At 45.1% G+C, this 24,272-nt stretch overlaps 1 protein-coding gene across 2 annotated transcripts in view; it reads left to right on the top strand.

Annotated features, from left to right (window-relative positions):
• The window catches only part of slc49a4 (solute carrier family 49 member 4), a 148,585-nt gene that overhangs the window by 64,384 nt on the left and 59,929 nt on the right, over nt 1–24,272 (top strand). For both annotated transcript variants that reach the window (XM_073046136.1, XM_073046137.1), the window contains exon 3: nt 14,763–15,031. In XM_073046136.1, the coding sequence (XP_072902237.1) occupies nt 14,763–15,031 (269 nt within the window). The remainder of the gene's footprint in view (nt 1–14,762; nt 15,032–24,272) is intronic.

Raw genomic sequence — 24,272 nt, 5'->3', positions numbered from 1 at the left:
TTTATTGAACCGTTTGAATAAACCTAAGGTTGAATCCTTTATTATTTAGAGTCTCAAAAAATGTGAGCAGATTACTTTTAAATTTACAAACTTCTGACAGGACTTAACGTGAAAGATGCTGGGAGAACATTTCCTCAGGCTGAAGAATATGGAACCTGGGTACGATCCCAGAATAAAGGATAGGCCATTGATGTGAGAAGACATTTCTTCACACACAATGTGGTGAACCTTTGGGTTTTCTTTTACCCTGAGAGACTGTGGAGGTGCAATCTTTGAGTTCCTTCAAATCAGATCTCAATGGATTTCTGATATGAAGGGAATTGGTGAATGTGCTTTAGTGCAGGTAAATGCCCTTGAGGTAGAACATCAGTCATGAACTTGATGAAGTGGTGATGTCGAATAGACGGATTGCTACAACTGCTTCTGCATCATATTCTTAAATGGGCATTCTCTTTTTAAACAGTGAGTCCTAATCAACGTTCCCTCTAATACTTTTCTGTTCTTTTTTAACAGCTGTACAGACCAACCATTGCTCTTGAGTAGGAAATTTTTACATGGACTGAAAACTGCGCAGCATTTTATATTAACATTACATAAAAGAAAATTTCAGCTGTGTGCTAACAACAGCTAGCAGCACAGGAGCATTTCAGTTACTGCATGGCCACGGACCCAAGCAGCTTAGGGGGTCCAGTGGTCTGAATTTTATATTCAACCACAAGAGGAAAGATCTCTGAGGATCTCACCTGGTCCCAACATATCGATACAGTTATAAAGAAGGCAAGACAGTGGTTATACTTCATTAAGAGTCTGAAGCGATTTGGTATGTCAACAAATACACGCAAAAACTTCTGTAGATATACCATGTAGAGCATTCTGACAGGCTGCTTCACTGTCTGGTATGGAGGGGCTACTGCACAGGACCAAAAGAAGCTGCAGAGGGTTGTAAATTTAGTTGGCTCCATCTTTAGTACCAGCCTACAAAGTACCCAGGACATAGAAACATAGAAAACCTACAGCACAATACAGGCCCTTTGGCCCACAATGCTGTGCTGAACATGTACTTACCCTAGAAATTCACTAGAGTGAATTTCCTCTATTAGCCCTCTATTTTTCTAAGCTCCATGTACCTATCCAGGAGTCTCTTAAAAGATCCTATTGTATCTGCCTCCACCACCATCTCCAGCAGCCCATTCCACGCACTCATCACTCTCTGTGTTTTTTTTAAAAAAAACTTACCCGTGATATCCCCTCTGTACCTACTTCCAAGCACCTTAAAACTGTGTCCTCTCGTGTTAGCCATTTCAGCCCTGGGAAAAAGCATCTGACTATCTGCATAATCAATGCCTCTAATCCTCTTGTACACCTCTATCAGGTCACCTCTCATCCTCTGCTGCTCCAAGGAGAAAAAGCCGAGTTCACTCAACCTATTCTCATAAGGCATGCTTCCCAATCCAGGCAACATCATTGAAAATCTCCTCTGCACCCTTTCTATAGTTTTCACATCCTTCCTGTAGTGAGGTGATCAGAACTGAGCACAGTACTCCAAATGGGGTCTGACCAGGGTCCTATATAGCTGTAACATTACCTCTTGGCTCCTAAACTCAATCCCACGATTGATGAAGGCCAATGCATCGTATGCTTTGTTAACCACAGAACCAACCTGTGCAGTAGCTTTGAGTGTCCTATGGACTCAGACCCCAAGCTCCCTCTGATCCTCCACACTGCCAAGAGTCTTACCATTAATACTTTATTCTGACATCATATTTGACCTACTAAAATGAACCACCTCACACTTATCTGGGTTGAACGCCATCTGCCACTTCACAGCCTAGCATTCTCTCGATGTCCTGCTGTAAATCTGACAGCCCTCCACACTATCCACAACACCCCCAACCTTTGTGTCATCAGCAAATTTACTAACCCATCCCTCCACTTCAACATGTACAAACAAGCTGGATGAACTCAGCAGGTCGGGCAGCATCCAGTCAAGTGAGCAGGGGTCCCATAAAGACAGTGGGGGGAGGGGGAAAGTGCAGGTGAAAAACCAATCAGAGGAAAGATCAAGGGGTGGGGGAGGGGAAGCAGAGGGGATAAGCAGGAGAGGTGAAGCAGGAATGTAAGCACTATGGGTAGTAGAATAAGGCAGAATCATGAGAGGTGATCTTTCAGATGTCATTAGAAACGGGGATTGTGCCGGAGGATTGGCGTATTGCTCATGTGGTTCCATTGTTTAAAAAGGGTTCTAGAAGTAAGCCTGGCAATTATAGACCTGTCAGTTTGACATCAGTGGTGGGTAAATTAATGGAAAGTATTCTTAGAGATAGTATTTATAATTATCTGGATAGACAGGATCTGATTAGGAGTAGCCAGCATGGATTTGTGCATGGAAGGTCATGTTTGACAAACCTTATTGAATTTTTTGAAGTAGTTACGAGGAATGTTGACGAGGGTAAGGCAGTGGATGTAGTCTATATGGACTTCAGCAAAGCCTTTGACAAAGTTCCACATGGAAGGTTAGTTAAGAAGGTTCAGTTGTTAGGTATTAATGCTGGAGTAATAAAATGGATTCAACAGTGGCTAGATGGGAGATGCCAGAGAGTAGTGGTGGATAATTGTTTATCGGGATGGAGGCCGGTGACTAGCGGGGTGCCTCAGGGATCTGTTTTGGGCCCAATGTTGTTTGTAATATACATAAATGATCTGGATGATGGGGTGGTAAATTGGATTAGTAAGTATGCTGATGATACTAAGGTAGGAGGTGTTGTGGATAATGAGGTGGGTTTTCAAAGCTTGCAGGGAGATTTATGCCGGTTAGAAGAATGGGCTGAACGTTGGCAGATGGAGTTTAATGCTGAGAAGTGTGAGGTTCTACATTTTGGCAGGAATAATCCAAATAGAACATACAGGGTAAATGGTAGGGCATTGAGGAATGCAGTGGAACAGAGAGATCTAGGAATAACAGTGCATAGTTCCCTGAAGGTGGAGTCTCATGTAGATAGGGTGGTGAAGAAGGCTTTTGGAACGCTGGCCTTTATAAATCAGAGCATTGAGTACAGAAGTTGGGATGTAATGTTAAAATTGTACAAGGCATTGGTCAGGCCAAATTTGGAATATTGTGTACAGTTCTGGTCACCGAATTATAGGAAAGATATCAATAAATTAGAGAGAGTGCAGAGACGATTTACTAGGATGTTACCTGGGTTTCAGCACTTAAGTTACAGAGAAAGGTTGAACAAGTTAGGTCTCTATTCATTGGAGCGTAGAAGGTTGAGGGGGGATTTGATCGAGGTATTTAAAATGTTGAGAGGGATAGATAGAGTTGACATGAATAGGCTGTTTCCATTGAGAGTAGGGGAGATTCAAACGAGAGGACATGATTTGAGAGTTAGGGGGCAAAAGTTTAAGGGAAACACAAGGGGGTATTTCTTTACTCAGAGAGTGATAGCTGTGTGGAATGAGCTTCCTGTAGAAGTAGTAGAGGCCAGTTCAGTTGAGTCATTTAAGGTAAAATTGGATAGGTATATGGACAGGAAAGGAGTGGAGGGTTATGGGCTGAGTGCGGGTAGGTGGGACTAGGTGAGATTAAGATTTCGGCATGGACTAGGAGGGCCGGAATGGCCTGTTTCCGTGCTGTGATTGTTATATGGTTATATGGTTATGGTGATAGGCAGTTAGAAGAAGAGGCAGAGTGTAAGTGGGATGGGGGAAGGGAAAGGGATGGAATTATCGGAAGTTGGAGAATTCAATGTTCATACCAAGGGGCTGGAGACTACCCAGACGGTATATGAGGTGTTGCTCCTCCAACCTGAGTTTGGCCTCATTATGGCAGTAGAGGAGGCCAGGTATGGACATATCTGAATGGGAATGTGAAGGAGATTTGAAGTGGGTGGCAACTGGGAGATCCTGTCTGTTGTGGTGGACAGAGCGGAGGTGCTCGATGAAGTGGTTCCCCCAATCTGCATCGGGTCTCGCCGATGTAGAGGAGGCCGCACCAGGAGCACCAGATGCAATAGATTACCCCAATAGATTCACAAGTGTAGTGTTGCCTCACCTGGAAGGATTGTTTGGGGCCCTGAATGGTGGTAAGAGAGGAGGTGTAGGTACAGGTGTAGCACTTACACTTGCAGGGATAAGTACCGGCTGGGGGATCTTTGGGGAGGGACATGTGGACCAGGCAGTCGCGGAGGGAACGATCCCTGCGGAAAGCAGAGAGGGGTGGAGAGGGAAAGATGTGCTTAGTGGTGGGGTCCTGTTGAAGGTGGCAGAAGTTGAGGAGGATAATATGCTGGATCCGGAGGCTGGTGGGGTGGTAGGTGAGGACAAGGGGAACACGGTCCCTGTTGTGGTGACGGGAGGATGGGGTGAGGGCTGAAGTGTGGGAAATGGAGGAGATGTGGGTGAGGGCATCATTGATGATGGCAGAAGAGAAACCACGATTCTAAAAGAAAGAGGACATTTGAGATGTCCTGGAATGGAAAGCCTCATCCTGGGAGCCCCTTGGTATGAACATCAAATTCTCCAACTTCCGGTAATTCCATCCCTCTTCCTTCCCCCATCCCACTTTCACTCTGCCTCCTCTTCTAACTGCCTATCACCTCTCATGATTCTGCCACCTTCTACTACCCATAGTGCTTTCCCCTTACATTCCTCCTTCACCTCTCCTGCCTATCCCCTTCCTGCTTCCCCTCCCCCACCCCTTGATCTTTCCTCTGATTTTTCACCTGCACCTTCCCCCTCCCCCCCACCGTCTTTATGGGGCCCCTGCTCCCTCCTCCTTCAGTCCTAATGAAGGGTCTCGGCCCAAAACGTTGACTGCTCATTTGAACGGATGCTGCCAGACCTGCTGAGTTCATCCAGCTTGTTTGTACGCGTTGATTTGATCACAGCATCTGCAGTGTACTTTGTGTTTACCTCCACTTCTTCATCCAGGTAATCTTCAAGGAGCTGTGTCTCAGAAAGATAGTGTCCATTATTAAGGACCTCCAGCACCCAGGGCATGCCCTTTTCTCACTGTTACCATCAGGTAGGAGGTACTGAAGCCTGAAGGCACACACTCAGCAATTCAGGTGCAACTTTCTCCCCTCTGCCATCCGATTCCTGAATGGAAATTGAACCCTTGAATACACCTCACTTTTTTAATATATATTTGATTTTTGACGATTTTTAATCTATTCAATATGCGTATACTGTAATTGATTTATTTATTATTATTTTATTTAGTTTTTTCTTCGATATTCCGTGTATTGCATTGAACTGCTGCTGCTATATTAACAAAGTTCACGTCACATGCCGGTGATAATAAACCAGATTCTGATTCTGATCTTCCACCAGTTCCACCCTTTTGAGTCACTTCAGGATCTCTCGTGTCCCAATCAGAATCAGGTTATCACTCACATATGTCGAAGTTGTTCTTGTGGCAGCAGTCCAGTGCAATTCAAAAAAATGACTATAAGTTACAATAAAAAGTAAAATAAATAAATAGTGCAAAAGTGTAATAGTGAGGTACTTTTCACAGGTTCATGGACTGTTCAAAAATCTAATGGCAGAGGGGAAGAAGCTGCTCCTTAAAATGTTGAGTGTGGTTCCTCAGGCTCCTTTACCTCCTCCTTGGTGGTATTTCTGAGGAGAGGGTCTGTCCCAAATAATGAGGGTCCTTAATGATGGATGCCACCTCCTTGAGGCATCATCACCTTTGGAGGATGTCCTTGATAGAGCTGGCTAAGTCAACAACCCTCTGCAACCTCTTTCATCCCAGTGCATTGGAGCCTCCATACCAGGTGATGATGTAACCAATCAGAATGCTCTCCATGGTACACCTGTAGAAAATTGCCAGTCTTTGGTGACATACCAAATCTCTTCAAATTTCAAATGGTGTGCCTTTGTGTCAAGTCCTCTTATTCTTCTGAACACCAGCAGATACAAATCAAGCCTGTCTAATCTTTCCCCATGAGACCACCTATCTATTACGGTTATTAATGTAGTAAACATTCTCCAAACTGCTTCCATTATATTCTCAACCTTCCTTAAATGCTATACATGGCATTCCATATGTGGACTTACCAGTATATAATTGAAGTATTTTAGCGGTGTGCTACATGCAGCGCTGAAATAACGACACATAGTCGGTGAGCTGCAGTTGCAAAAGAAGTTTATTCAAACTTCGCGGCCTCGCTTTAAAGCCTTCCTGTTCCCGACCTTCCCGGGCAGGAATGCTGTAGGGGATGCATATTCTAAGTACCGTCCCGCGCGCGGGTTTTTCCCCTTGCTGGTGAAGCAGGCTTGGTGCCCTCTTTGGGACCGGCCTCAATGCTGACATGCGCCACTTTGTTAGCCGGTTTGAGTGCGCTGGGAAGTGGGTCACCACATAACCCCCCAGAACCGGCGATACACCCCCCAATGTCCTCAGTCTGGGTTGGACTCTGTTTGGGAGGTCTGCCTCTGCGCCGTGGTACCTAAATCTCGACCGGCTGCGCCAAGTCCACATGGGCCGGATTGAGTCTTTCCCCCCAATGTCCAGCATGAATGTGGACCTGTTGTTTCTGATCACCGTAAACGGCCCCTCGTAAGGCCGCTGTAGTGGTGCCCAATGTCTGCACCATCATACAAAAACGAACTTACAGTTTTGCAGGTCTTTGGGTATGCAGGTCGGGTTCTGCCCATGCTGTGAAGTGGGTGTGGGGGCCAGGTTACCGAGCCTCTCGCGTAGTCTGTCCAGGACTGCTGCGGGTTCTTCCTCTTGCCCACTTGGGGCTGGTATGAACTCTTCTGGGATGACCAGGGGTACGCCGCACACCAACTTGGCCGACGAGGTGTGCAGATCCTCTTTGGGCGCCGTGCGGATTCCGAGCAGGACCCAGGGAAGCTCGTCCACCCAGTTAGGCCCTTTGAGGCGGGCCATGAGAGCCGACTTCAGGTGACGGTGGAAATGCTCCACTAGTCTGTTCAACTGTGGGTGGTAGGCAGTTGTGGGGTGTGGCTGTGTCCCCAAAAGGCTGGCCATAGCTGACCACAGGCTGGAGGTGAACTGGGCGCCTCTGTTGGAGGTAATGTGGGCTGGTACACCAAAGTGAAATACCCAGGTTACAATCAGTGCTCAGCTGCAGGATTCGGAGGTGGTGTCGGTGAGCGGGACTGCCTCTGGCCATCTTGTGAACCGGTCCACAATAGTCAGGAGGTGCCGCGCTCCTCGCGACACTGGCAGGGGGCCCACAATATCTACATGAATATGGTCGAAACACCAGCGGGTGGGGTGGAATTGCTGCAGCAGGGCTTTGGTGTGCAGCTGCACCTTGGCTGTTTGGCAGTGTGTGCACGTTTTGGCCTGCTTGCGGATTCCGTGCCAAACGAACCTGTTGGCTACCATCCGGACGGTTGACCTGATGGAGGGGTGCGCTAAGTTGTGAATGGAGTTGAAAACGTTCCACCACCAGGCTGCTGGGATGATGGGGTGGGGTTGGCCGGTGGTGACGGCACAGAGTAGGGTCCTCTCACCTGGGCCTACGGGGAGGTCCTGGAGCTGCAAACCGGAGACTGCAGTTCTGTAACTAGGGATCTCCTCGTCTGCCTGCTGCGCCTCCGCCAGCACTTCATAGTCTACCCCCTGGGACAGGGCTTGGATGTTAGGTCTGGAGAGGGCGTCTGCCACGACAATGTCCTTTCCCGAGGCATGCAGGACATCTGTCGTGTATTCGGAGATGTAGGGCAGATATCGCTGCTGGCGGGACGACCAGGTGTCGGATGCTTTTGTGAACGCAAAGGTAAGCGGTTTGTGGTCCATGAATGCGGTGAAGGGCCTACCTTCTAAGAAGTACCTGAAATGCTGGATTGCCAGGTATAGCGCCAACAGTTCCCGGTCGAAAGCACTGTATTTGAGCTCGGGTGGTCGTAGGTGTTTGCTGAAAAACGCCAGGGGTTGCCAGCGACCCCCGAGTTGTTCCAGCGCTCCACCGTCTGCCGTGTTAGATGCGTCCACTGTGAGGGTGGTAGGGACGTCCGTTCTGGGGTGCACTAGCATCGCGGCGTTTGCCAAGGCTTCTTTGGTTTTAATGAAAGCGGCGGCGGACTCCTCGTCCCAGGTAATGTCCTTGCCTTTACCCAACATCAGGGCGAACGGGGGCACATGATTTGGGCTGCTGAAGGGAGGAAGCGGTGGTAGAAATTCACCATACCCACGAATTCCTGAAGGCCTTTGATTATAGACAATAGACAATAGGTGCAGAAGTAGACCATTTGGCCCTTCGAGCCTGCACCGCCATTTTGAGATCGTGGCTGATCAATTCCTATCAATACCCAGTTCCTGCCTTGTCCCCATATCCCTTGATTCCCCTATCCATAAGATACCTATCTAGCTCCTTCTTGAAAGCATCCAGAGAATTGGCCTCCACTACCTTCCGAGGCAGTGCATTCCAGACCCCCACAACTCTCTGGGAGAAGAAGTTTTTCCTTAACTCTGTCCTAAATGACCTACCCCTTATTCTCAAACCATGCCCTCTGGTACTGGACTCTCCCAGCATCTGGAACATATTTCCTGCCTCTATCTTGTCCAATCCCTTAATAATCTTACATGTTTCAATCAGATCCCCTCTCAATCTCCTTAATTCCAGCGTGTACAAGCCCAGTCTCTCTAACCTCTCTGTGTTGGGTTGGGGGAAATGGCGGACTGCGTCTACCTTGGTGGGCAGAGGGGTTGCCCTGTCTTTAATAATCCCGTGGCCCAGGAAGTTGATGGTGTCGAGCCTGAACTGGCATTTGGCCAGGGTGATTGTTAGGCCGTATTCACTAAGTCGGGCGTAGAGTTGACGGAGGTGGGACAGATGCTCCTGACGACTACTGCTGGCTCTGAGGATGTCGTCCAAATAGATGAAAGCGAAGTCCAGGTTGCATCCCACTGTGTCCATTAACTGCTGAAACGTCTGTGCGGCATTCTTTAGGCCAAACGGCATGCGGAGGAACTCAAAAAGGCCGAACGGGGTGATGAGTGCCGTTTTGGGGACGTCGTCTGGATGCATCGGGATTTGATGGTATCCCCGGACGAGGTCTACCTTGGAGAAGATCCGTGCGCCGTGCAGGTTTGCTGCAAAGTCCTGAATGTGCAGCACAGGGTAGCAGTCCAGTGTTGTAGCCTCGTTCAGCCTGCGGTAGTCGCCGCATGGTCTCCAGCCCCCTGTTGCTTTGGGCACCATGTGCAGGGGGGAGGCCCATGGGCTGTCGGACCGCCGTATGATCCCCAATTCCTCCATCCTCTTGAACTCCTCCTTCGCTAGTTGGAGCTTGTCCGGGGGAAGCCTTCAAGCACGGGCGTGGAGGGGTGGTCCTTGTGTCAGGATGTGGTGCCGTACGCCGTGTCTGGGCATGGCTGCCGTGAACTGCGGCGCCAGAACCAATGGGAAATCTGCCAGGACCCTGGTGAAGTTGTTGTCGGACAGCGTGATGGAGTCTAGGTGTGGGGCCGGCAACTGGGCTTCACTCAGGGAGAACGTTTGAAAGGTCTCGGCGTGGACCAGTCTCTTCCTTGGCAGGTCGACCAGTAGGCTGTGAGCTCGCCAAAAATCCGCTCCCAGGAGCGGTTGGACTATGGCGGCCAGTGTGAAGTCCCACGTGAACCAGCTGGAGCTGAATTGTAGCCGCACCGTACGGGTGCCGTTGGTCCTTACTGTGCTGCCGTTCGTGGCCCTTAAGGTGGGACCTGGTTCTCTGTTGCGGGTGTCGTAACTCGTCGGAGGTAAGATGCTGATCTCGGCTCCGATGTCGACCAAAAAGCGGCGTCCCGACTGCTTGTCCCAGAAATACAGGAGGCTATCCTGATGGCCAACCGCCGTAGCCATCAGTGGCGGCTGGCCCTGGCGTTTCCCGGGAACTTGCAGGGCGGGCTACAGCAGTGGGCTTCTGAGCCCCACCGCTGGTGGTAGAAGCACCATTGTTCGTTGGTCTCCTCACCCCTGCCTCTGGGGTTAGTGGGCTCTGCAGCCGGGCCTGGTCTGGTCTGCTGCTGGGAGCGTGGCCTGGTGATCTGTGCGACGGACGCCCCACTCTCCTTCTTGGCTTTCCACAGCACGTCTGCCCAGGCCGCCACCTTCCGGGGGTCGCTGAAATCCACGTCGGACAGCAGCAGGCGTATGTCCTCGGGCAGCTGCTCCAGGAACGCCTGCTCAAACATGAGGCAGGGCTTGTGCCCTCTGGCCAGGGACAGCATCTCGTTCATCAAAGCCGACGGTGGCCTGTCTCCCAAACCATCCAGGTGCAGTAAGCGGGCAGCTGGCTCGCGCTGTGAGAGTCCGAAAGTCCTTATGAGCAGGGCTTTGAATTTTGTGTATTTGCCGTCCTCCGGGGGCGACTGTATGAACTCCTCAACCTGGGCGGCTGTCTTCTGGTCGAGGGAGCTCACCACACAGTAGTAACGTGTGGCATCTGAGGTTATCTGCCGAATGTGGAATTGGGCTTCTGCTTGCTGGAACCATAGGTGAGGTCGCAGCGTCCAGAAGCTTGGCAGTTTTAACGAAACTGCATGAACAGATGCGGCGTCGTTCATCTCCGGTCCAAATATCGTTTGGGCCATCGGGGTCACCAATTGTAGTGGTGTGCTATATGCAGCGCTGAAATAACGACACGTAGTCGGTGAGCTGCAGTTGCAAAAGGGCTTTATTCAAACTTCGCGGTAGGGGGCGCATATTCACAGTCCCGTCCCACGCGCGGGTTTTTCCCCTTGCTGGTGAAGCAGGCTTGGCGCCCTCTTTGGGACCGGCCTCAGTGCCGGCGCTTTGTGAGCTGGTTTGAGTGCGCTGGGAAAGAGGGTCGCCATGGTATAACCTCCCCCCTTTTGTTTTCAATTCCTCTTATCAATAAATGATAGTATTCCTTTGACTTTCTTAATTGCTTGTTGTAGCTGCTTCCTGGTCTTTTGCAAGTCATGGTCTATAGGATGCTAAGATCTCTGTGTGTTTGGTTGTTATTCTCTGCTTTAAAGATACTCTCTTTTTTTCCTTCAAATTATTTTAAAAATGATTAGGCACATTGTTTCTTTAATGCATTCTGTTTGTTTAAATCAAAACAAGTATTCATAGGGCCATGTTTAAAATTGGAACCAAGCCATTCTCCTATATTTGCTCCAGCTGTTGCTAGTTTACTATCTAACCTTACTCAGACTCCAAAGACTGTCTGGTTCTCTAAAAATAAATTGTTCTATTTTGTGTTCGATGTAAAGCAGTCATAATGGTGCACAAGCCAGATTTCTTCAAGCATCTTCTGATAATTAATAAAGTGTATATACAGTTCTGTACAAAAGTCTTAGGCACCATAGATTTTTTATTTAAATTTTGTTTTAGATGTTTAGTTATTTGTCTTCTGCATTAGTGTGTCAGTAGAAAAGAGCACATTTTAGATTTTCAAACATTCATTTTCCAAAAACATTAAATGTTAGAAACTCTTCTATTTTGTTAAAGTAACATGTTAAGTAATAGACCACTTTTCAAATAAAAAGTTGATTATGTTGTTGGTATATATCCCAGTGCGTGATTAAACAAAACTAACAAACAGGTGCTAATGATCAATAACAATGAGTTGAATGAACTAAAGTGATTTACTGAAACAGAAACCGGTGTAGAAGGAATCAAACTGGGCAAAGGACAACCACGCTAAATGGTGAGGGTGTGGCACATGTAACAGTTTAATTTCAAGTTAGCAATTCTTATACCATGACAAGAGTGAGCACAGCAACAAGGCACAAGGTGGTCATCCTGCATCAGCAATGTCTGTCCCAAGCAGAAATTTTGCGGCAGACAGGAGTTTCAAGATGTGCTGTCCAACTTCTTCTGAAGAAGCAGAAACTGGCAAGGTTAAGGACCAGAAATGTAGATGGTCAGCTACAGAAACAGTGCCGCAGACAAACTACGTCAAATAATACGTCAAACTAATGTCCCTTCTAACTGGGAAGAATTCCAGCACTGCTATCAGCTCTGATATCACAGAAACCACTGGAACCCAAGGATACCCCTCTGCCGCCCAGAGAAGTTGTGTCAGAAGTGTTCTTCATGGAAGAGCTGCTGTCAAAAAGCCATTACTCCACAATGGAAACAAAGCCAAGAGATACACAAAACATATGGACTGAGGTACTGAACAATGGCAGCAAGTGCTCTGGACTGACATTTTTAGCTCAAACATGAGGCAGTTTGTCTGTACAAGAGCTGGTGAGGACTATGTGGATGAGTGTCTGCAGCCAACAATGAAGCACGGCGGAGGCTGTCTCTGCAGGTGTGTGGCTCCATTTCTACAAATGGAGTTGGTGATCCAGTCAGAATTAATGGAATCCTCAATGCTGAGAAGCACAAGGAGATTCTCATCCATTACACAATCAGGGAGACATCTGATTGTTTCCAACTTCATTCTGCAGCAGGACAATGGCCAAGGTCATATAGAACTATTCTCAGCAAAAAGGAGTTCTGCAACAAATGGTGTGATCTCAGTATTATTGAGGCTGTCTGAGATTGCCTGGAGAGAAGTCGGCAAAACTGTGGCAAGTTCTCCAAGACGCTTGGAACAACCTATTTTCTTATAAAACTGCAGGGTGTTGTACCTTAGAGAACTGATGGTGTTTTAAAGGGAAGGGGTGGTCAGACCAAATATAGATTTAATTTATTTTTTATTTTTACTGTTTACTGCTCTTTATAGTAAAATTTTTGATACTTAAAAGCTTCTCATTATTATTGAAAGCATCTTAACTTTACAGAATTTTTTTAAACCTGTGTCTAAAACTTCTGCACAGTATTGTTTAAGTTCAGTTTTTGTTCTAAGCTTAATGTTCTTGGCAACATTTTATGTGTAGTTGGGATCTTTTAATGTTTTGGTTATTGGAGCCTGTACCTTGGATGCCTAAGGTATGTCTTTATTGGACATATGGGCACTGTTTGCTGGAAAGGGGAACTATGCCTGAGTTTTTCCTCAGTAAATTCTTAGCATTTGGCTGACCAAGTCCCTAAGCCTAAGGTATTTCCATACAACTACTTAATTTAATTAATTTATCATCAAGAGATAATGTATAGCGGGAAGTACTCTTTTATTATACAACTGTACTTGGTTACTTGCATCTTTACTGCTGCCAGGATGTGGGCAGCAATTAGACAAACCTCACTTGAGAAGTATGGCTTTTCACAGATCATTTTGTCATGCCAAATCCCTTGCCCTACTTGTAATTTCAATCTGGATCTGTCATCCTTCTCTCATGCTGAAGCTAACTTTGTTATCCAAAAGTTAATGTATATGGGATTTACACTGCTGTAAACCTTCATGTGCATAAAAATACCTTATTATTCAAATATTCTGTTTGCTATAAAAGTCTGTTGTTCTATTTTGAAAGGAGACTCTGGAGTGGTACCTGGGGTTGAGTGCATATCCTTTTTGGTTGTTGCACTATGCTCTTTTAATCAATTCAGAAATAATCTACTGATTTGTCAATCTGTTGATGTCTAACACCTTGGTTAAGATTTCTACTGCTATGCTGTGAGACATTCTTATTTTTGCATTTTTCTGCAAAAGCACTGTGTCCTGTTAGTACTTACTAACATAAGATAAGGAGCCATGTTTTCCAACTTGGGAATGTTGTATCAGCCAAATGTAACCTTCTGCCCGGTGGAAGATTTGGGAGAGCTGGGTGGGATCAGACTTCTGAAGGACAGTAGTCTGGTTTTGGGTCTTTTAGGGGAAGTTGCTGAGCAGCTGGTAAGGGAACATGCTGCAGTATGTTGTTTGAAGGACAGACCCTGTTGTAAGAAGTGCTTTTTGCAGATCAGTGGTTTCAAGGAGGAAGTGTCAATACTTTAGAGAGAGCCATTTCGTTCGTGTTGGTCATTGAGGGAAGTTCAAACTGCCTAGTGTCCTTCATGCAGAATGTGAGTTCAGTGCATGAGTGAAGCAATATAGCTGACTACTCCGGAAATGAGCTCCAACATTTATGTGCACATTGGACTCGTTTAACTGTAATGGTTTTTTTTGTGACTGTTGAAGTTGAAACTTTGGTAAATATATTTCCTTATGTAATTTTATGCTGGTGTACAATCTGTTAATTTTCTGGGGAACAATAAATTTGTATGGAGCAATATTTACACAGCATTCGCTATAATCAATGTTCCTTAATCGGAACATTGCAAATTTCCTGTTTGGTTGAACCCCAAATCATACCGACCCTAGACGTATATTACTTATGAAAGGTGGCCTTCTCACCACAGAGTTACATAGCTGTTACCAGGGTTAACTAATGGAGCCAGGTTTGTATACAAGCCCAGTGAGAGGGTTACAAGAGCATTACTGAGTTGCCATTTTTCTGGGAATTATAAAGTTGTTAATGTTCTTGCCAACCAAGGATAACTGAAACATCTTAAAACTGTTCTTGACATTGTGTAAAACAATGTGTTTCCAAAAATTTTATATCAACTATTTGGCTTGTTAGCAATACAGGGGTTGTTCCAACAAATAAGCTATATTACTCTAATACACCATTTCTTTATTGGACTTGCCCTTGACTATACAAACATCAAGAGTTTGAATAAAATTCTAGACCTATCTAATAGCTTGTCCCTTTTAGACCTTGTGGGTTTGCAGAATTCTGCAGAAGTTCTGAAGTTGACTGTAAAATTGCCTTTGCTCATTTGTACACAATTTTGAAAGTGAATTAAAATTAACTTAATATTGAAAATGACTTTGGTTGTGCATACTGTACAGTAGACATTGGCATATACAGTATTTCTGTTGTAATTTGTGTATTCTATTTCTAGGTTGATCCATACAGGACAGCTGCTGAATGGATTAGCTGGTCCTGTTGTTGTGAATGCACCTCCATTTCTTTCAACAACCTGGTTTGCACCGGATGAGAGGGCTACAGCCACTGCCATTGCCTCGCTATTCAACTACTTTGGAGGGGCTTGTGCGTTTTTGGTGGGCCCATTTGTAGTTCCAGCACCCAATGGTACTACTCCATTGCTCACTGCCTCCAGTAATAGCAATGAATCCATAAGGGAACGTATCCAAATATTGCTATATGCAGGTGAATAACCCTAATTGTTTTTAAATGTTTCTCTAATTTTTGTATACCCATGTGTACAGAATAGTTGCAGGAGCTACAGAGTAATACATGTGCTGACCAAGGTGCTCATCTAAACCGGCCCCATTCACTTGCATTTGTCATGTACTCTGTTGTACTGAGAATGAAGTCACTGGAGAAAAATATTGGTAGATCTGAAGCAGACGCTTTATTTGACAAAACTCAATACAGCAGGCAACATATGGAGATGCTTTTGGTCTAAAAGGTGTGGCTGGCCCATGCTACTTGATATTTTATGTGCTAAACATCAGAGGATAATTCCATATTTACAATGTGTCTACAATGCTTTCTTTGAGACTGCACACAAACTTCACACCTCCGGTTTTGCGCCCAGACCACAGACATCTAAATTAATTTTAATCAGCATTGTCTGGTCCGTCCATTCAAGGCATTTAAGAACTTATTGTTCAGAGCTGCATTTTAAATTAAATCAACAATGCGTATTCAAATCTGAAGGCTAGTGGCCGAAGTCAGTTTCGTTAATTGCTGCATGTGCTAGACCTAAAATTTACTCAACAGTACCTTTTTTTCGACACTCCTGGACAAAAATAAATTTGTACCAGGAAAGGCAATCCTTGAGGATCTACTGAAATAGGGCAGCAAAAATACCCTACCTCAGAATTTCCCCTAATTATTTTTCTATGCTAGTCAACTAATCAGCTACCTTTAGCTTTCATTACAGAGTACTGTTTCCATCACACTTTTAGCATGCTATTCACGCTCTTGGTGTTTTCTGCCTTTGTGTTTGCTGTGGGTGTGTTTCCATCAACTGTGGTCAGTTCTGAAGTGGCTGGCTGGTGTTTATCTCTTAGGTTCTCTGTAATTACACAGTTTCTGGGTACACTTAATCCCCACTCTGTCTGTGGGAGCAACAGGAAGGTGAGTCCTACAGTTTAACCTGAGTCCAGCATTTCCACTGGCTGCCCCACCAAGTCTGCACACAGATACATGTCACTTGTTAAAAGTACCGTCTGTGGTCCTATCCATCTGGGATCAAACCCTGCCCTTTCAGGCAGCACCCTCACCATGACTTGTCCACCCTGATGTGCGAGGACTATCTCCTTTCCCTCCATCTCTCTCTGATCAGCAATGTTCTGCTGTTTTTCCCAGTCCTTCAACACTTTAAGTTGGTTTCAAAGGTCTGTCACACACTGTGTCATTTTAGCTTTGTAAATCCCAGTCCCATCACAACCTGTAACTACCCCATGCTTGCCCCTGTCAATAATTCACAGGGGCTGAGACCCCGTGTGTGGTTTGGGGTTGCTTGCAATCTCATCAGGATTCCTTGTATTATATCAACCTATGTTTTTCCTGTCTCCATTATAGTTTTGGCTAAGACGTTCTTGATTGTTTGGTTCATCTTGTCAGGGGTAAGTTTTTTTTAAAACTCAGAGTGGTGAGTGTGTGGAATGGACTGCCGGCAAAGGTGGTGGAGGCGGATACGATAGGGTCTTTTAAGAGACTTTTGGATAGGTACATGGAGCTTAGAAAAATAGAGGGCTGTAGGTAAGCCTAGTAATTTCTAGGGTAGGGACATGTTTGGCATGTGGGCCAAAGGGCCTGTATTGTGCTGTAGGTTTTCTATGTTTCTATGTTCTATCTCTCTACCATTCCTGAACTCTGAGAGTTGTAAGGTACATGGAACCGTTGTCGAATTCCTAACGGTCAGCATATTTCCTTCATCACTTTCCCTGTGAAATGTGCTCCCTAATGCAGGTCCACCTGGACCGGGGCTCCCCACCTGATGGTGCAATCCCTTGTTGGGAAAGCTTCTACCCTCTGGGTGAAATAGTCCATAATTACAAGATGGTAGCTTTTCCCCTCACTCTTTGGCAAGGGGCCTGTGAGTCCATCTTGATGTTTTCCCAGGGTCCCCTCGAATATGGCTGGTTTGCCAGCTGTATTTTTATGCCCTTAACAGAGTTTTGCTGGGGCACAAATGATTCAATGGCAGCAGAATTTCTCAACATCCCCTCCCATCCCTGGCCACCACCAGCCCTGCTGCAGGGTCGTGATAATGCTCTGCCTTCTGTGATGCATTACCCCATAATAGTGTTGGCGCACGGCCAAGTGGTTAAGGCATTCGTCTAGTGATCTGACGGTTGCTAGCTCAAGCTTTGGCTGAGGCTGCGTGTGTGTCCTTAGACAAGGAACTTAACCACACATTGCTCTGTGATGACACTGGTGCCAAGCTGTATGGGTCCTGATGCCCTTCCCTTGGACAACATCGGTGGTGTGGAGAGGGGAGACTTGCAGCTTGGGCAACTGCCAGTCTTCCATTAAAAAAAAACCTTGCCCAGGCTTGTGCCTTGGAAACTTGCCAAGATGCAAATCCATGGTCTATCGAGACTAACGGAGGCCTACACACTACACATCCCATAATATAACTTGATAGTATCTGCCCAATACATGGTGGGGCTACTGCAATTCCTTCCTCCCCGTGGGTCCAGCTCCCAGCTGTTTCCTCCTTTGCTCCCTTTCTGCTCCATTTCTCCTCTCTTCTGTCTTCACCTCTTCATGTAATTTTAATAAACTGGCTTGAGTCATTTCTATCTGCGCTCTTACAATTTCAATTTCCCCTTGTCTCTGTGGTGCTGCCTTTGCACTGATGTTTGCCCACTCATTTCCTCTGTGTTCCTTACCCTCCCCTTTCTGGTGAGCTTTTACTGTGCTGGCAGACTTGCAGCTTCCAGCAGTTGTATTAGGTGGCTGTGCTGAATATCTGGCCCAGTTGATGTTACAGATCCTCGTTGTGCCCATGGCATCAGATAGTCATGCACCACCCCAAAGGCATACTGGTTATCTGCATATATATTTGCACATCTGCCTGTACTGTAGTGCAGTGGTTCTGTCAGGGCTGCCAGTGGTGCCACCTGAGCTGAGCAACCCCCTGGCAGTGCTCCTGAAACTAATTTTTCTTTTGTTTCCTTCACCATGGCCCTCCCAGTCTGTGTCTTCCAGTCCATGTACCTCTGAGACCCTCTATATATAAAAAAAATTCTTCTGCCTCCCCTTTCATACGTGTTTCCTTCACATCAATTTCTTCTTCCAGCCCAACTTCCATTTAACACCCCTCTGCCTTTCCCCTCTGTTAAGGTGATGCTCACAGGATTCATTCCACTGTCCCTAACCTTTGTTACTGACGTGTCTTTGAGGATGAAAAATGCCTCCTAAGCTGCCCTTCTGTCAGTGACTGCTCTTAACCTCTCCATATTCAGAAACTGTACAATGCTATGGGTTTTGTATTGTGTGAATTGTCCTATCATTACAACTGTTTCACTTACTCACACTATCCACGTGGAACACTCTAAAACTGCTACACTGTGAGGAAGTTCTGCTGCAACGGGTGTCTGTATTGTTGAATAATATGCCACTGGCTTTCTTGTGTCCTTGTGGTCCTGTGCTACTACTGCTTTGTAATACCCTTCCTGATTGCTGCATTATAGGTGAAAGGAGTGAGCCACATCTGGTAATCCCAGTGTTGGTGCAGAGACCAGGGCTTTCTTGATACCTGTGAAAGCCTTTTTCCTTGTCTTGCCCCATCTTACTTCCTCCAGAGGGGCTTCCCTCCTTTAATCAAGACCTCACTGGTGCTGAGAACCCTGGTATGAAATTATGGCAGTAATTGATTAGACCCATTACCTTTCTCACTCCCCTTGCATTTACTTAGTGGGGGGGCACGAAGCTGATTGTTGAACGTCTGCATTCTGACGTGTTCTTCCTCCCCTGGGGTAACAGCGTAGTCTTTGTGCTGTACAGTTTGCTTTCCTATAGTTTAGTGTTGACTGATTTTAAACCCCTCATCTCACAGTATCTCTTTTAATATAAAATAAAACTGCCCCAAAGTAATCTGCTTCATCTTCCAAAGCAATTTGTAGATCATCTACATGTTGTAAGATGGCTGACTGGTAGGGTGGCAGACTGAGGTTTTCCAAAGTCTGTGCCATGACCTTATGAAAAATGGCAGGGCTATTCTGGAATCCCTGAGGGAGTCTGGTCCGCATATACTGCTGCCCACCAAGGGTGAAGGGAAATCGCTCTTGGGACTCAGGTGCTAAGGGGATTAGCAATACCCAGGACTGAGAAAACTGTTCTGGAGACTGGCCATTCAGGATTGTTGCAGGGCTTGCCACAGTGGGATGCAATCTCAGCATGGTCTTATTAAGGGTGATATAGTTTATTGTTAACTGATATGATCCATTGGGCTTCTTTAGTGGCCATTTTAAGTGAGTTAGTCAATGATGCAGTCTCTCTGAATATCTACTGGTGTTTTAGTTCCTTCACTATACCCTGTGGCTATGCTGGCTGTGTTGTTTTCTCTATTGGTTGTATGTGTTCATTGCTCCTGGCTTATCCATATTGCTTCTATAGACAATAGGTGCAGAAGTAGACCATTCGGCCCTTGGAGCCTGCACCGCCATTCTGAGATCAATCTGTTTCATTTCCTCTGTTACCCTATGTCCTTGGCCCATCCATACATCTGGAAGATTGCTTGTGTCTTCCCTAGTGAAGACAGATCTAAAGTACTTATTAAATTCTTCTGCCATTTCTCTGTTTCCCATAATAATTTCACCCAATTCATTCTTCAAGGGCCCAACATTGTTCTTAACTATCTTCTTTCTCTTCACATACCTAAAAAAGCTTTTGCTATTCTCCTTTATATTCCTGGCTAGCTTGCGTTCGTACCTCATTTTTTCTCCCCGTATTGCCTTTTTAGTTAAGTTTTGTTGTTCCTTAAAAATTTCCCAATCATCTCCCATTCCTTAATCTATAAAGGCCCCACATTTCTTAGGATTCCTAGAATGGTACCCTTTTTATTTGGACAGACCCGGAAATGCACTGGAAGCTATTTCAGGTTTCTGTGACTTGCTTCTTTTTACGTTTCTTTCACCGTTTTCCCTCTTCACCTGTAATTTGAATATCCTGTCTGGTTGTTGGCAGGGGCGGTTCAGTTATTGATACCGATGCCCCTGTATCAACTAACATGTCACATTGCCATCCCCCTAACAATGCTGTTGTGCACATCCACTGGTCACCAGCGCTGGCAGTATGGAGTGAGGGCAGCCGCCACATCTTTTTCTGACCTAGAAGCCGACTTCAACAGCTCTATAATCAGATCGATAGTGAGATTGGTCAGACTGGATGCTGATAGTGAGAGATTACGTATCTGCTGTGACTTTCATTTGTTCTCCTTCCCTCATTTTTGCACACTACCTTCAACCATGTCCCTCTAGGCCACAGCCATTGCATGTCAACTCCTTTACCCTTTCACGTCTATTTCAGCAGTTTCTTCCTATCCCTAAATCTAAAACTTCCTGGTGGGCTGAGCTCAGGCCTTCCTTCGTTATTTTCAGAAAGACTGGGACATCCCTCCCTGGATTATCCAACTCTGAATCTACCTCATATGCCTGATGTGTACATTCTGCATAATCCATGGCTGTCTCATCAGCTTGTTGAATCATTGCTATTATCGTTCCCCAGTTACTCTCACCTCTCTGGGTCACTGTCTCACTTCCCCCTTAAAAAGGCAATATTTTTCTCCATTGCTAGCATTCCCAGTAGTTGCTCAGGTACCATCCCGCACCCCTGGCCCATAGTGTCCCACATATTCCTAGAGCACTTCACTTTTATCAACTCATGTATATCTTTAAGGCGCATCTGGTGAATTTCAACCATTTCCTTGAGCTTATACCAGAATTCCGAATTCCCACATACAACTTTGAGTGAGGGCAACTCTGACAAAATGCTCTGTTTCTCCCTGGGGGGTGAAGGATTTATGAATAGTCATAATCTGAGTCAAGGGCTGGCTTGGATCATCAGGATTCTTGATCTGACATTGCCTGACCTCAGTAGCAGTTATACTGACAAATGTATCTGGGTAAAACCTCTCGGTGAAATATCTCCACACTAATTCCCACATTATGCAAAATATAAATGAAGGGTAGCAGTTAAATAGTGCATACTTAAAAGTGGCAGATTGTGGAGTCTGTGTTTTGTGTGCCTGTACCCATGATGCCTGCTGTGTTCCTTTACATCACACTCACAAAACATGTATGCTAAAATGCAGCATGAGTATACATGCCCCCATTGGCATCCCGAACCTTCAATACCCATCTTTCGCAACTGGTAGCTCTGTCTCACTAAATTACACTCACAATGTTTCGTCTCCTACGTAAACACACGTAGACATGCACACACTACTTTTATATCTACCGGTTCAGCTGTTTATGTTCGTGATACCTCATGTTCCCCTGTACCACCGACACGAACAGATCCAAGTGTGAGTACTAATTTTAAAAATGCTCATCACTTAGACTGTTTATCACTGGCCACACGATAAGTTGCAAGCAGTTATCCCATGCCTGACACCAAATGTTGGGTGAATGAAGTCACTGGAGAAAAGTACTGTTAGTTATGGAGCAGCTGCTTTATTTGTCAAAACAAGATACAGCAGGCATCATATGAAGACGCTTTCAAACGAAAGGTGTGGCTGGTCCACGCTACTTGATATTTTTTGTGCTAAACATTAAAGGGCAATTCCATTTACAATGTATCCACAATTTCACACCTCTCGATTTGCACTCAGACCACAGACATCTAAATGAATTTTAATCAGCATTGTTTGGTTGGTGATTCAAGGCTTTTAGGAATTTATTGTTCAGAGCTGCATTTTAAATTAAATTGACAATGCATATTCAAATCTGAAGGCTGGTGGCTGAAGTCAGTTATGTTAATTCTACATGTGCTCAGTCAAAAAATCGCCAACAATTCTAGTAAACTTTTTCGTTCCAAATTGCTCTAAAAGGTGTTTTGTACCTGCCTCAATTTCCTTTATTGTGTTTGTTCCATATACACACCACCCTTGGGTCCCTTTTAAATCTTTCCCCTTTTACTTCGAACCTGTACCTCTAATTTTGGGAAAACAATTGTGTTCATTCATCCTAACAGTACATCTCACGTTTATATACACCTTTGTATCTTCCATTTCTGTATCGCTCTATGGCTTTTCATTTCTCTAATTTCCTTCTGCCTTGCACTTCAGAAACCTCTTGGTCAATCCTGAATTTAATCACAGTGCCTTAGTGATTATGTAAGCCCTGAAATTCCCTCTCAAAACATCTGTCCCATCTATCTCCTTGTTTATGTAATGTTCCTTAACTTCTGCCACCTTGACTTAACTGGTCATCACTGTGGCTCAATGTTGTTTTGTTTCATATCATTCCTCTGAAGTGCCTTTTTTTTGGGTTGTTTTTATTTTATTAAAAATTTGTCACCAAGTGTAACTGATCCAGCATCAGCAGAGAGGATTATTTCTTGCCTGACAAATGTCACCCAGAAGGAAGCAGTCTGTATGCAAATATTCCCTTTTAATTCACATACCTCTCTGACTTGTATTTCAATAACTCTTGTTTGTAACATAAACTCCCACACCAACAATACTGAGAATATCATTTCTAGCTGTTTAAGAAGGTAGCTTCCACTGCCATGTTGAGGATAGTTTGGTATAGGCAACAAATGCTGGATAACCCATTCATAACCATGTACCATGATGAGTTATTTCCTTTCAGAGTGAGCTAACTAATTTTATTGGGTTTCTTTATTCTGGATTCCTCCAATTTCTCTGCATCAAATTATTTTATAATGTTAAACACCTCAGATCACGCAGATGAAAAACAACCCTTTTGACCCAATTGTGAATTCCGACCAAGCTGTCCATAACCCATTGCCTGAGTTTGGCACTTATCCCTCTAAGCTTTTCCTATCTGTGTACCTGTTGGAAAGGTCAAATGTGATAATTGTATCTACAGCCACCACTTCCTCTGCCGATTTGTTCAATCTGTGCATGTCCCTCTGTGTCAAAACAAATTGTCCCTTGGGTTCCCTTTAATTTTTCCTTTTCATCTTGAACCTGTGCTTGTTCCAAAGTAAAGTCATTATGTCTGAGAGTCAGAGACATTTGAAATGGCCCCTTCAACCCAGCTCCTCCACAATTACTAAAATGACCATCTAAGCCAGTACCATTTATCCATGTTTGGCCCGTGGACCACTAAACATTTCCACGTACTGGTCAAAATGTTTTGTTAAAAGTTGTTAATGTACCTGGCATTTCCACTGGCAGCTTATTTCATATATGAGAATCAGGTTCATTATCAGTGGCATGTGTCATGAAATTTGTTAACGTAGCAGCAGTAGTTCAATGCAATACATAATATAGAAGACGAAGAAAAATAATAATAATAAATAAGTCAATTGCAGTGTACGTATATTGAATAGATTAAAAACCATGCAAAAACCAGAAATAGTATTTCGTAAGAAGTGAGGTAGTGTTTACAGGTTCAATGTCCGTTTAGGAATTGGATGGCAGAGGGGAAGAAGCTGTTCCTGAATCGCTCAGTGTGTGCCTTCAGGCTTCTGTACCTCCTACCTGATGGTAACGGTGAGAAAATGGCATGCCCTGGGTACTGGAGGTCCTTAATAATGGACGCTTCCTTTCTGGAGTACCCACTGGGTAAAAGAAAGTTACCCTTCTCACTTCTTTGCTTCAGCCTTTGCCGTCTCATTCTTGATTCATAAACCCTGCAAAAAAATATTGTGCACATTCATTCTATTTATGCCCCTCATGATTTTACACACCTCTGTAAGCCGAATCTTCATTTTCCTACACTGCAATGAATAAAATCTGTCTACTCAGCCTCTCTCCATTACCCAGTCCTGAGTCCTTGTAAATCTCATTTGCACTCTTTCTAGCTTAATGGCATCTTTCCTGTAGCAAGGTGACTAAAACTGAGCATATTTAAAGTGCACCCTCAGCAACGTCTTGTACAAAAGTCATTGACAGAGATTTCTACTGCAAGGCAGACCACAGAGTTTGGACCCGTAGCTCTTTCATGACAATCACATCCTCCATTACCTATGCCCATTGCAGTTATTTCAGTCTAGTCCTGCTTTTCTATGTCTTCTGGCCATGCAACAAATTTAGTACACACAAAATGCTGGAGGAGCTCAGCAGGCCAGGTAGCACCTATGAAAAAGAGTAAATGGGTGACTTTTGTGCCAAGACCCCTCATCAGGACTAGAAATAAGAAATTAGAAGTCAGTATAAGAAGGTGGGGGGAGGAGTGAAAGAAGTATAAGGTAGTAGATGATAGGTGAAACAGGGAGAGGGGGAAGGGTGAAGTAATGA

The sequence above is a fragment of the Hemitrygon akajei genome, chromosome 5 (genome assembly GCF_048418815.1).
Source record: "Hemitrygon akajei chromosome 5, sHemAka1.3, whole genome shotgun sequence".
Taxonomy (NCBI): Eukaryota; Metazoa; Chordata; class Chondrichthyes; order Myliobatiformes; family Dasyatidae; genus Hemitrygon; species Hemitrygon akajei.
The sequence above is the reverse complement of the archived record's forward strand: the minus strand, read 5'-3'. Positions and strand labels throughout refer to the sequence as shown.